Below are 14,343 nucleotides of genomic sequence, written 5' to 3' on the forward strand. Positions count from 1 at the left end.
CCTTTAGTTCACTAATGCTCAATTATTATTCTAGTACATTATGTCCGGTTGTTCCTTTAGTTCACTAATGCTCAATTATTATTCTAGTACTCTATGTCCGGTTGTTGCTTTAGTTCACTAATGCTCAATTATTATTCTAGTACACTATGTCCGGTTGTTCCTTTAGTTCACTAATGCTCAGTTATTATTCTAGTACACTATGTCCGGTTGTTCATTCAGTTCACTAATGCTAAATTATTATTCTAGTACTCTATGTCCGGTTGCCAAGCCTCTATACAGTACTAATCTTCTAACTCTCAAATGCTCAATTTCCAAGTTCACTATTGCGCTGATCATCTAGTGTACTACGTGTCCAGTTGCCAAGTAACCACATCTATTGTTAAGTTAGTGTACAATGTGTTTAAGTTCCAAATCTAGACACTGTGATGTTTCTCTAGTTAACCAAGTTTCAAAATCCATATCCACCAGAGAAGAAACATAATCAAAACGGAAAATACATAATTGTGCCGTGAATCTAATTTAAATTACTTTTATACTAATATCTTAGATTGAAGTGGCTCTAAGTGAAATAATTGATCACTTTTACCATTACAATATTTCCGCCAAAGATGCGTTTTGGGGATTGAGCATTATACTTACCAGTCGTGGTCATTAAAATATTTTCCTTGCTTTTTTAGGTTTTTACATGGATGTCATAACTTATTGGTGTTTGAAATATAAGTTATATAACTATGAGGCCCTCATATAGTTTTCAGCCTGTTGTTCAATATAATTATATAGATGGCTACAACGCATCTTCTATTTATTCAAGCACTTTAAAGAACAACAGTCCAATAAAAAGATATTGGTGTTTCAGCCTTTGGAATAATAAAACTCTGGGTTGACGCAAGTTTAAGTGGAAACAATACATGAATTTAATCGACATCACAACAATGGTAACTACTGTACAGGTTGTCGAAGTAATGCTGGTACTCCCTGTCTTTACAGCTTCGTTCAAGGGCAAGTGAAAATCAAACCCTTTGAGATAATGGATAAATCACCAGTGTTGATTAAAGCGTTCTCTAGGTTACGTAGTACCGATATTGCATGTGAGGATTTATTCCCATTAACTGAGAAGTGTGTGTGCACTCTACAGCAGATACAAAGCAGAAAGTGTTAACGAAGCACGATTTGTTATGTTCCAACAAAGCTATGCCCTAAAAGTCCCACAAAATCCCCTGGAAAAAATCATGGGTGGCAAATAATCTCAGCTCTTTCCTGCCATTCAGGACAATGCCGAGAAACAAGTTGAAAATGGTTTTTGATGTGACATACATTTAGAAAAATGTACTGTTTTCAAGTTCAAAGCTTCTTGACCTGGAAGAAAACTGCTGGGTGCTGAAAAGCAATGGTTATCAAATAAACTAGTTTGATGGGCCTGAGCTGCCACAAGGCATATGTGGTGTGCTTGCCCTTCGAAAATTCGTAGATGACAGTTACAACTCAGACATTTACTGATGAAGAGAATGGTGGCGTGCTTGACTAGTGGTTCATCTGTCTGTGCAAATAAATTCTTCAATACCTAAGTGGATAGTGGAAGTACAAAGGGTTGTGACAGGGAAGGGTCAGGTAAAGTGACCCGTCATAAGGATGAAGTGCCTGTAACATCTCCCATCTCTCATTCTACAAGTCTTTGTACTTTGAAGGTTGTGATGTAATTTGCACAGCTGAAATATAGCTGTTACTGACCACATGACTTTACATCATATTTGTAATTACTGAGAAGACACTTATGGATATGATGAAGAGGAGGATACGCAATAATTTATACATATCTGTGCAAATAAATGGCTAAGACGTGGAGAAATAAAATAACTATATCCAGCAGTTTAATGTCAAGGTATAATTATTGTGGCCTACTTGTGTAATGAAGCATATTATGTTAGTATAATAATAAGTATAATTATAAGTATAAGGACAAGTGGCCTACCGTGTGAGCTACACGTGGGAAACACTTAAAAGGTACAGCAAGAATGGTATTGGAAAATCTTTGTACTTACCAACGCACTGACTTCGTTTTAACCAGCCCTTCCATCAAAGACGGTATTTCACGCCCCCAATGGTTAACATACTTAATTTACGCAATGTTTGCATATTTATGCCCATTTATGACTCATGCACTGTTATGAAGTATTTATTTAGTTATTCAATCATATTTGTCATTTGATATGCTTGATGTAAAACACGTGATAAACAGATGTATGTCATAGCAGCGAAAAGCAATTATTTGACCCTTTGAAAGTAAAAATGGAATGACCACTATTTTAAAAACCAAGACTGCCTACAAACTACATTTGAACCAGGTGACTGTGTAACTTGTATTAGGGTGGCGAACCAGTAATCCATAACATCAATCTAAAATTTCAAGAAGTGAGGGAAAATTGCCAAGTATTATGCTCAAGCTCCAAATCGCAACTTTGTAGTAAATATCATAGTGGTGAAAATTGATCATTTATCCCACTTGTAGTCGTTCCGGAGTAAGAAACTTGGATTTAAAATAACCTACATAGAAATCCCAACAAAATTATGGAATATTATGTTTTAACTACATCTTTTCTCTGGTTTATACTTTGAAACTACAAAGATCTTTTTTTTTTTTGCCACGAAAATTTGACTTTAATCAATATTCATAAATACGTAAATGAGCTAATTAACATATACGTACCTTCAGAATAGCAGATCATTCATATTCTTCGAGTTGGAACCAATTTCAAGCGACCCCGTTGCCAAGGGGTTGTCACGGATTCAAACTGGTGCTCCTCCAAATTTTATGGAGTTCATGCATTTGTACATCACTTGATCTAGTGTAGAATAACCTATCCTAGGACGAAGTTCATAAAGTTCTTTAGGAAAGAAAAAATATCAGTTCAATACAGCGCCCCCAAATCCCCAGCTGGAGAGTCTTCGCTCACTACGTTCGCTTAAGATTTTCATAGTTCTTTCGGAAACAATTGAAGTTGGTGCTCCCGCTAAAATTATATCTGCCCTTCTGTGTGTGTGTATCGCTGCCGACGTGCCTGATTGTAAGCTTCCATCTTAAAAATTTAAGAAAGATATGCCCAAATAACTGATGTATATAGGGGTACTAGCGTTATAGCCCGTCAAAAATGACCATTCCCTAACATAAAAGACTCTAACCTCATATTTCATAGCTAACTGAAATAAATAAAATTTGCCCAATAAAGAGACAGAAAAGTGCAGTCGAGGCAGTCAAATATCGGTAAATTCCTTTATGAGCCAATCAAACTTAAGAATAATTATTGATAAAAATCAGTTAGATTAACAACTTTTAATACATAGAAAAGCCAGTGCGTTTTGGTAACTCTACATTCCAACAACAGCTTTTATGTCATGTTGCTTAGCAACTAAAGTATAACCTAATATTGTTTTTAGTCTTTGTACTGACAGTATAAAATGACAACAAAACTGGAAAAATATTTGTTGATTTCTTAGTTTAAAGTCTCAGTTGATTAAAAAGGTTTGTTTGTTTTATTAAAAACGTCGATGATATAACAGAAAATAGCTTAATTCAAAAACGATTTAAGTTTAAAATTGAATCGATATTTTTACTTTCATGAGAAATTTTATGCACTTGGCCCTTGACTATGTGATCCCACACTACTTTGTTCTCCTGAAAAAGAGTAATCAACTATTCGAAAGCGCTCGAGTTTTGGGTCTCATTTTAAGTCTATACCAACACTCGCTATACTTATAAGGTATTATGGTCCACTTGCATCTCGTCACTAAATTCGTAATGGGCAGACAGTATTTGAACTATTATATCTGGATAAATGCATTTTTGGCTTTTATGACTCCTCCTATTTCGAAAAATCAAGCGTGACGTGACACACACACACTAGCTTTTATATAGATCATGTTAAGTACGTTACCATGGAACAGCTCAATTTCAACACTTTCGTTTCCTTGAAACTTCTTAGGACTACCACATTCAAAGTGTGCACACATTTTTAGTAGGTGTCTGACACCTTTTGTACTCAGGCACATAAACAGAAATGCTTAAGCTCTGTAGCAGTGAAAGACTAGAGGGATAGCAGCTAGTCATCACCACTTACCGCCAACTCTTGGGCTACCCAACGAATAGTGGGATTGACTGTAACATTATAACGCCTCCGCAGTTGAAAAGGTAAGCATGTTTGGTAGACTGTGGTTTCGAACCCGCGACCCTAACCACCTGGCCATGCCGGGCCATCTATTGTAGTAATAGATTTATACACAGCATTCGGCAAGCTTTTGCACATACACTCAGAACTATGGAAACGAAAAAAAATGTTCATTGTTTAACTTTGTTAGTATGCAAAATGCTAATTGAAGTAAATTACTTGACATGTTTAATAAAAGAAAATACTCTGAACTTCAAAACAAATAGCAATTCTGAAGACGAAAAGCAGAAGACTTTCGAAACGTCGTCCTCTACACTTGTGTCTCTATAACAGGCAGTTTCCGTCCATTCTACAAAGTTTCATCAATTCTAGTACAGTTACTTCAAATAAAATAGTAATCATCAAAAATATATAATCAATGTTAAAATGAAGTAAATAAACATTAATCCTTATTCTAAAATTCTATTTTGTCAAGAGTTAAATAAAATGGATAATAATTGTAATTCACTTAATCAATTTCACATCATAACAGTCACTGTTCGTGAAAACTGATGACATAAACAGCGCCCCCCAGTGGCACAACGGTATGTCTGCGGACTTACAACACTAGAAACCAGGTTTCGATACCCGTGGTGGGCAGAGCACAGATAGCCCATTGTGTAGCTTTGTGTTTAACTTTAACCAACGACATAAATAGACTTTGTCGGTGCTGGATATAGCAAATATTTGTTTGTTTGTAATTAAGCACAAACTACACAATGAGCTATATGTGTCTGCCCTCCACGGGTATCAAAACCCGGATTCTAGAGTTGTAAGTCCGCAGACATACCGTTGTGCCACTGGGGGGCGATGTAGCAAATGTAGTGTGGTTGATATAAGATATTCATCTTTACTTTCGCTTATCAGCTCTTAGAATAACAAGCCAATATTTCGACTTCCAGTTTCATCTTTGTAACTAGCCTAATTGTGTATCAGTTACACTCAGTTTTTGTATTACCTTGAACCCTGCTGAAGAATAAGTCGAAATACTGGTATATTAAAGTATTACTTTGTTTGAAGTTGAGAGTCGTTTTTCTTTTTCTGCATTTTGATTTCAGATATTTCACTGTTTAATTTAATGTCTTTCGAAACATTTTGTTGAAGTCGAACAATAAAATCTATACGAATAATTTCAACTTCTATCTTTCAAAACAAACTTAGATATCAGAGATTTTTTGTTTTTTATTGCACAAAAACTAAAGTATTTATTTAGCATTTGTGTGATAAAAGGAATTGTGACCATTGCCATTTTTATCTTCCTATACTTATGAGTCGCAGTTGATTTCTACTTTTTATCCCATATTTATGTATATACTTGCCTAAATAGTTATCCATGATCTCACTTTATTTGACAATAAGTTTATCTAACGCGGTATATGAAAATATACATTTAGATAACTTATTATCTAAAAGAGCACAGGCGCATATGCCTAGGGAGGAACAAATAACTCTACCTATGAAGCTAGAAAATGCTGATCACATGGCTATTGTTATCCAATCAAGCGCAAGCTTCCGGCGTGAGCCATTTACAGGCGCTCTTCTCCCCGGTTCTGCACAGAAAACTTTTATCGTCAGCCGCCATATTAGTTTGTTTCAAAATACCAATCAATAGATTTAGGAAAATCTTCCGTATTTATGTTTTTTTGAATATCTTCTTTAGTTAGATTTTGTACGTCTAGTCGTAGAACTTAGAAGGAGTTCGTGGAAGAAAAATTATAATCTGTTAATTATAATCTAATGCAGCCCCTAGTGCCAGAATCTAAGTTTAGTACCTTTTGATGTCAGCCGAATCACAAGCTACCTTACTCAGGAAATGAGCCGTAACACTGTGGGTTTGACGGAGGCAGGAGATCATCGGGATGTAGTACAGACAATCACGACGTCAGTTCGACGAAAGATGGCCTGAAATTAGACATGTGCATAACACAGTCCTTATTTCAGTGTTTTGATTTTTTTTACATTAGATTATCAAACTGGATTTGGTATTTGATAGTATGAGATTTTTTAAATAACGCCTTTAAGTGTAATTTAAAGAAAACATTTTGTTACTTAGTTTGTTAAGAGACGTTATATAGTGAACAGTTAAGCCTAACAACAGTCATACTCAAAGTCAAACTGGCTGACGACTAGGCCTAAATTATTACTTGCATTACAAATTATATTTGTAATTGTAACATTTGTATTGAGACTGAGAGCTACAGTCGAACAACACTTGAAGAAAATGGCTGAACTTGTAGATGGAAGACCACCAAATAAACGACAAAGATTATCAGAAACGTCGCTAACAGTGTCAACAACAGATAGCACAGGTAAAAACAATTTATTCAAAAGTAGGCCTACAAAATTATAGTTGAATAAACTACGTAACTTATTACAAGTTACAAATGTAACCTGAAGTAGGATAAATTGAAAAACAAAACGATTTATACAAAAAATAAAATGACGATATAAGTTTGGTAAGTATGGAACTTGGATTAAGAATCTACTCACCATCATTGATAATTGATTTGATGAGAAAGAGTTCGTCATTACTATTTAGGTGTGAAACTGTAGGTTTGTATTTAACAAATAACACTACTAAAGACTACATAGTACCTCGTACTACTTACTCCATGAAATCATGTTGATCAGCATTTACATATAGAAATTTACCAGTCAAAATTAATTTTTGAGATTTTAGGCCAACTAAAAAAATGTTTAGTGTCTGGAGTTTACAAAAAAAAGGTAAGGGGAGGTCTTTTTTTAATGACCCCTTTAAAAGAAAGTTTGCACTATTTTTTAATTATTGTTGCTTGTTTGCAAATGGTACATGTCAAACACAAGTCTTTTGTTTCATCAAAACAATACAGAATTTATGACATATAAAGAAAAAGGGCAAAATAAATCAACTGTGTTCATCTCATTTTGTATTAAGAATCTTCTTTGTTTTTTGTATGAATTTTTTTACTTGGCTTTATTGGTAATTTATCAAAAGCCAATAGCTATTTCAAACTAGTAGTTTGAAATTTTTTGGTTAACAAAACCGGTGAGTTTGAGGAACTATGAATAGTGAAATTATCGTTAATAAATCAATGAGTATGTTAACGCTTAATTTGTGAAATTGTTTGATGTCAGCATTGGAGGATTAATTCTCAATTTTCATTATCCTTATGTAAGTAAATATTTTATTAAAAAAAGAGCTGTTTGTATGGCATGTACTAAAATATTAACTTATATTTCTTAATTTCTGGTATAAAAAGATGACCTTGGCTTTACTTTTTATAACCTACTTTGTGTTATCTGTTACTATAGATGCATTTTATTTTTCCAATGAAAAATGTTAAATTTACTTTATAATAAAGTAGGTATGAATGTTTCTTGTTTTAATTTTTTCCTAAGTTCTTCTAAAATAACATTAAACTTTTAACTTCATTTTTTTCTAAACAATTTACCAAATTCTTATATTGTCTATTTGTGTAAGTAATAAACTTAATTGGGCTAACAAAGAAAATGAAGTACTGGACAAAACTGGTGTTATTTTTCTAGTACAGTTTCATTGTTTATAAAAAAAAAATGTATATAAAATTCAGGCAACATTTTCAAATGGAAAAACTGATCTACCATTTTCAAGTGTTTTAACTATGCATGAATTGGTTTTCAAACTATAACCAAAACTTGACCACTTTTGAATAGTTCACTGTTCTTCTTTATTCTCCTAAAGAAGAATAGTGAACTTTTCGAAAGTGCTTGAGTTTTGGGTTTTGTTTGAAAACCATTACACCTTTTGTATGTGATCCAGTGTGCTAACTTCTTAATCAGAAACTATGCATGAATGTAGTAATATTTGTCTGTGAATAGCTGATATTCCTAATTTGAAACAAGTCTTTTTATAATTTTTTCTTTTTGTTAAATGTAGTATATATAAGGCAGATAAAACTTGCATCACAGCAGTAACTTAGAACAAGTGTTTCTGTAAGTGTAAACGTCTTCACTGGATTAAGAGGTTCTTTTATAATTCTGTTTACTTATTACTTTATGTTATATTACGCAGATATATGTTTCAAGTTGCAAATAGTGGTAATTGGTCACTTATGTAAATGTTACCAATAAAAGTTTCTGTTGTGATTATTACTAAAAGCAATTCAGTATAATTTAAGATTAGTGAGCAATATGGAAAGCTGAAGAGCTAATGAGACAGAATCAACTGCTTTATGAGATAGTAGAACTGACTTCATAGAGGAGTCCAATATAAAAGTACAACTTATCTGTCCTAAAGCATTATTCAAATACATTTATTTTGAAACTTTATTCTTTTCCAGATTTTAACTTGGGAAGCTTGTGGGATTTGGAAAATGAACTCCCAGAAGAACTTGCAAATGACAAAAGATTGATTGCGTCAGAACTAGCATCTGAACAAACTCGGCAGTTGCCATCGAGTTCTGGTCAGAATATGCAGAATGGTGTTTTAGATCCATCACTTAACCAAAGGGATGATGGTATTGTACCAGTACAAAAAGCTCAGCAGTTATCTCATCTGCTACAAAATAAGGTAGTGTCAAGTCTAGCAAGTTCCAAGAATCCTTCAGGAATGTGTAGTAACCAGACAGTTTCTAATCTTAATGTTCTATTACAAAATGTACAAAATCCTCATTCAAATCTGACTTCTTCCAGTATGATTGGTAGTAGAGCTGGGACGCCAGTGTATAATGTTGTTCATAACCATAACACGAGTTCTGAAAATTTACCAAATACTCTGATAAACAGTGGATCAAGTATGAATGTAGGTATTAATTCAGGAAATGTGGTTACAGAGGTTAACAGAAGTGGACTTTTAAGTTCCCAGGGAAAACTCTTGAACTCAACAAACAATATACCAATCCACCTTCATCAACAGACCCAACAGTCTAAATTCTCCCAGCATCAGTTGCAGCACCCTCACCAAACACAGCAGCTTCTTGATGGAGAAGGAGTGAAGAATGGTCCTCGCATGACGTTAAACAGTCTTGGAGCTATACGAGTGCCTACCACTAGTGTGTCGCCCAGTAACATAACATATAAAACCTTGTTGGGCAGTGCAATTCTTCAGAATGCTACTCACCAAAACCTTCTTAGCCAGCTTACCATCAATACCTCTCAACCCGTGAAGGTAGAGTCATTTTTTGTACTTCTTAATATTGGCTTGAGTACCTCTATTAGAAATCCACTAGGCTGTATTAACTCATGTTTGGTTGATTAATCCTACAACGGCAACCTCAATTCATAATCAAAGATTTATTAAATGCTTTCCAAAACATATCATTCATATGAGGGAAAAGTTAGGCTTCCTCCAATTTCCACTAAACCATTTCCAAGAACAGTGATTATCTGAAATGTATCCTTTAGAGCTGGAAGATTAATAAACTTTGCTAATTGATTATTCTCACAAGTGGAGCTGGGCAATTAGTGGAGTTTAATAATTGAATAATGTTGAGCTCATTAATCAGTTATTCTCACATGAGACTTGATAGGAATAATCAAAAATAGTAATAATTGAAATGCTAATTCCAGTTTCTTGATTATTTTGGTGAGTCATGACTAATTAATTAAACTAAACAGCTTTAAATTTGTAAAAAATAATATTAAGTCATAATGGTTATCTTTGTGTTATTAGTCATTTCAATTCTGATTATTTTATGTGATTTTATCAATGTCATAGGTGACTCAATTATATCAGTTAATTTCCCAGCTCTAAATTATCTACTAGAAACTTATCATATTGGCACTTTGATACTAGTTACATGTTTAGCATAACTTTGTACATTATCAAATGTTAGCAGCATGGTATAGAGCCAAATTTTTTTAAGCTTACTCACCCATTTTCAAAAAGTTTGTGCCAAATAGAAATCTACTTTTCGTGACATTTTGGTTCTAAACGAGGCTTCTTGATTTGTAGAAATTTGTTGTTTAGTGAAAAGTACTGCTGATCATATCTGTAAGCTAACTGTAAAAAAAAACACAATTTCATTAATGATTGACATATATAGGGTGGGGCAAAAGTGATTATACAGTTGATCCACTTAAACATAGTTTAATTTTTAATGTCTTACTCTGAAACAAATAATAATTAAATTGCTTTCAGTTGTCTTCATAATATTTTCTTTTGTACCAACAATAAAATTCCAGCTGTACCACTTTTGCCCCACCATGTGTGTTTGAAGTAGATGAAAAAAAAACATTAGAAAACTCCAGTTTGCTATGAGTATTTAGATATGTCAAGTAACCATAAATTGATGACAGCATTGTTATGATGATCAATGAGATTTATTTAAAGTGTTAAAAGATTGATTTAAGAATGATGTGATTGCTAGTGTTGGTTGAAAAAGAAAACCTGGAAGTATTTAACAAAAAAAAGATGTGAAGTTTAACTTATGGAACAAAACAAATCTTGATTTTTTTTTTTATATTGCACTAAAATTGCAGCCAGCTCCAAACCACAACATGTCTCCACTCCAGGCTGTAAATCAAGGTCCATTTCCTTCTCAAAACCCAACTGGTACATCTGGTTTAGGTGCAGGGAGCACAACTTCACAGTCTGGAGGAAACCCTTCCACAACAGATTCTGAAAAACTGAAGTTGATCCAACAACAGTTAGTGTTACTCCTACATGCACACAAATGCCAGAGACGTGAAAACCAGGCCAATGGTGAAGTTCGTCAGTGTTCGCTCCCTCATTGCAGAACCATGAAGAATGTTTTGAACCACATGACAACGTGTCAAGCTGGAAAATCCTGCCAGATTAATCACTGTGCTTCATCTCGGCAAATAATTTCTCACTGGAAGAACTGTATAAGAAACGACTGTCCAGTTTGTTTACCTTTAAAACAGGCAGACAGAAAACAACAGCAGTTAGCTGGTGAGTGTGATTTTGAGAAAATAGTTTACTTGATTATTATTTATGTTAGTAGGAATTGAAAATCATTTTTAAAATTTATCTAACTAGTATCACTTGTTTGTTTACAAAAAATTGCAGCAACGATCCCTACTTTCTGTTAAATTTTTTTTTCCTATTTATCTGATTTATATTTTGTATATAATGTGTTTTTAAAACAAAAAAACAAGTAGAATAAAATTATATGCAATTTATTGTCCTTATTCTTGTAGGTCCTAATCATCTCTAATGAATATAACCAGTAATTCACATTTGTATTTTATTTAAATTGCTTCTGTTTATAATTATCTATTTTTCTGAAACAATCAGCTGACATTTTTATCCTTCACATCTAGCAGTAAATTTTTCAATCATCTGTTGTTAGAAGAAAAACAAAGGCCATGCATTTCATTGAGTTTTGAAACTTTGATATTTTCCTTTAAGAATGTCTTAAGAAGAATTTCATGGTGTGACAAAAATTTTTTCGAATTATTAAATTTCTTTTTGTCAAGGGTATTTGTTAATGATGTTTATGGGTCAATAGTTGTGAATGTGAGCAGAGTCTTTGGTTAATACTGGTTTTATTTCTTTGTGGCACATGGTTTTAGGCCTTGTGGAATTTTTAGGATTGTCATCAGTAGAAAAGTCTGTTAATGAGGCTGAAAAATCTGTGTATTTAATTACATAATGTCCAGAAGTATAACCATGAAAAAGTTAGATATTTGAATTTGCTACTTAGTGCAGAACACTTTTGATCATTGCAAGGTTAAAGTTATGTTCAAGTTCTTAGATTGTACATCAAGTAAAAAGCAGAATTATGATCACTTCGAATAAAGAAATGTGTTTTAAGATTCCAGGAGATTATAATGGTGAAGTGGTCACATATTTTTTTGCCTATGTGCAGGAGCACCTGTACAACAGAACCAAGCTAATCAAGGTCCTGCACCAGCTGACATGCAGCGAGCCTATGCTGCTTTAGGTTTACAGTACATTGCAGGAGGAAACAACAATAATGGCAACACCCAAGTTATGCAACAGAGACTTGGACAGGCTCAAGGTGTGTGATGAAAGATTGTAATACCTGTTATCTTTCTCTGTTTTTATCCTCATTACACCTAATTCATACTTAAACTACTCATATGATTGCAGAATTTTTATTATTATTTGTAGTGACTTCACCAGTGGAATATGTAATTGTAACAACCATGACAGAGAGTATTTATTTAGAAAACTCCACTTTTTGTTTCTTGAGATGTTCTTAAAAGTTATTTTTTCTTATTTACTTGTGGGCTAAAACACTAAGATAACATTCTTATTATTTGTAGGGATTGGAGAAATGCAGAACTTGAATTACATGTCTGTAACATCTCGACAGAATCAGCTGCAGCCTCTTGCTGCTGCACCTTCCAGCCAAGGATCTCAGTCACAAGAGCTCATCAGCACAACTGATGCTTGTCAGATCAATTTGATGGGAAGAAATCTGATGTCAGTGGGCTTATCTGGTGAAATATTGAGTCAAATATCATCCGCAGTACATGCTTCTCCAGCAGAACCTTCTTCAAGAACCAAGACATGGCATCAGTCTGTGTCTTCTAATCTGAGAAATTGTTTGGTGCAAAAAAATGTAAGTATTAGTTTTTCCTTTAAATATTTAATTAAAACTTTCTGTATTTAATAACATGCTTGTAAAAGTGGAATTAGTAGTAATTAATAAAAATTAAATTTTCTATTTTGTCTTTCACCGTTTCAAATTTGTTACCATAGTCTGTAAAAAAAAATTTTGTTTGTTGCTTAGAAACAAAAAAGAAGCTAAGTAAGTGGTAAAATGATTAATTTAAAGTTATTTAAAATATGTTTTACAGTGTGCAAACAATCTTTCCAACTCCTGATCCATCTGCCCTCCAGGACAGAAGGATGGAGAATCTAGTCACGTATGCACGGAAAGTGGAAAGAGACATGTTTGAGGAAGCCAATAGTAGAGTGAGTGTATTTTTAAACTTGATTTTGTGAGAAGCAGAAAATTTATGATATTAGAAATATGGAAAAAATAACTGTGCACAGAAAGTGTAAAATAGTTGTAGTTTATGTGTGTGCTTTGATGCTTATGAGCCATACCGAGATGAAATATTTTATATATGAAGTTGTTTCTATTCTTCAGCCTCGTGTTTTATAGCAGAATGATTGAGATTTAAAAGCTTTATATAATGTCAAACATTAATTTTATCAGTTTATTAAATAGATCACTTGATTAGCTCTTAAAAAAAGCTATAATTTTATTTTGTTATTAGGAACAATATTACCAAAAACTAGCAGAAAAAATTTATAAAATTCAAAAAGAATTGGAAGAAAAAAGAGAGAAAAGAAAACAACAACAAGAGCAACAGCTTCGTCAAGTTCATCAGGTTGGAACAAATATGGGAACACCGAGTCCAGTTGGTAGCCCTGGGAGAATACCATCAGGAAGTAAGTAAAATATAAGACCTTGAATAGAAAGTCTTTTGGCTTTTTGCACCTGAGATTTGTGCCAATATTTGATTGTCGTTATGTTAGTCACTGTGCCTTGAGTGAGATTATTTTTTTTATTATATTAATATAGATCTGATACACTTAAAAACTTACATAAGTGTGGGTTAAGTCCAAGCATACCTGGGAACTGACCTTGTAACCATTTTGTGCTTTTTATAGTTTTCATGCTATAACTTTTAAATTAGTAAGCATATGTCAAGGAAATTTGGCAGCTTATCAGTAAACATTACAATGCTTCATATTTAAAATGGTTATTTTTTTATTAAAGTCTTAAGGTTTGTTAAGTAATGTTTTTCTTTTTGCATGTTGCCTATCCATCATGCAAAGTAATTTTCATTGTAAGATTAAAAATACTTTTATGCATAAGAAAATTTTGAAATTTCACATGTGAAATCTTTATAATGTTGAGATAGTTATCCAACATTTCTTAAGAAAAACTTTATATTTTATCTGTTATTTTCACTAACATATCTCTGTATGGGTTTGGTAGATTTGACAAATCATGTAACCACCATAAAAAATGTGGAAATAAATATACATTATGCCTCTTTCATTCTAGAATGACAATAAAGTATAACACGAAAATATAAATGTTTAGACTAAATAGCTTAAATCTCATAACATTATACATTTATATATATATTTATTAGTTTATTATTTGACTTTTCAGCCATGCCTGGCTAACAATACAGAAGTTACAATGACACGGCACACGTGCTCTCATATTACCAT

General features: G+C 33.1%; 2 protein-coding genes across 4 annotated transcripts in view; both read left to right on the forward strand.

Annotated features, from left to right (window-relative positions):
• The first annotated feature begins 6,420 nt into the window (after positions 1–6,420).
• On the forward strand, positions 6,421–12,974 carry LOC111086797 (CREB-binding protein-like). The gene is made up of 6 exons (XM_022391102.1): positions 6,421–6,508; positions 8,498–9,324; positions 10,638–11,070; positions 11,990–12,142; positions 12,411–12,709; positions 12,948–12,974. The coding sequence occupies exons 1-6, from the start codon at positions 6,421–6,423 to the stop codon at positions 12,972–12,974; spliced, it is 1,827 nt and encodes a 608-aa protein (XP_022246810.1).
• The window catches only part of LOC106463562 (CREB-binding protein-like), a 38,859-nt gene continuing 36,505 nt past the window's right edge, over positions 11,990–14,343 (forward strand). For 2 of the 3 annotated variants that reach the window (XM_022391096.1, XM_022391098.1), the window contains exons 1-4: positions 11,990–12,142; positions 12,411–12,709; positions 12,948–13,065; positions 13,374–13,548. In XM_022391096.1, the coding sequence (XP_022246804.1) occupies positions 13,000–13,065; positions 13,374–13,548 (241 nt within the window). In that variant the 5' untranslated portion in view covers positions 11,990–12,142; positions 12,411–12,709; positions 12,948–12,999. The remainder of the gene's footprint in view (positions 12,143–12,410; positions 12,710–12,947; positions 13,066–13,373; positions 13,549–14,343) is intronic. The other variant, XM_022391097.1, reaches the window with a different exon arrangement.

The sequence above is a fragment of the Limulus polyphemus genome, unplaced genomic scaffold (genome assembly GCF_000517525.1).
Source record: "Limulus polyphemus unplaced genomic scaffold, Limulus_polyphemus-2.1.2 Scaffold1438, whole genome shotgun sequence".
NCBI classification, from domain to species: Eukaryota; Metazoa; Arthropoda; class Merostomata; order Xiphosura; family Limulidae; genus Limulus; species Limulus polyphemus.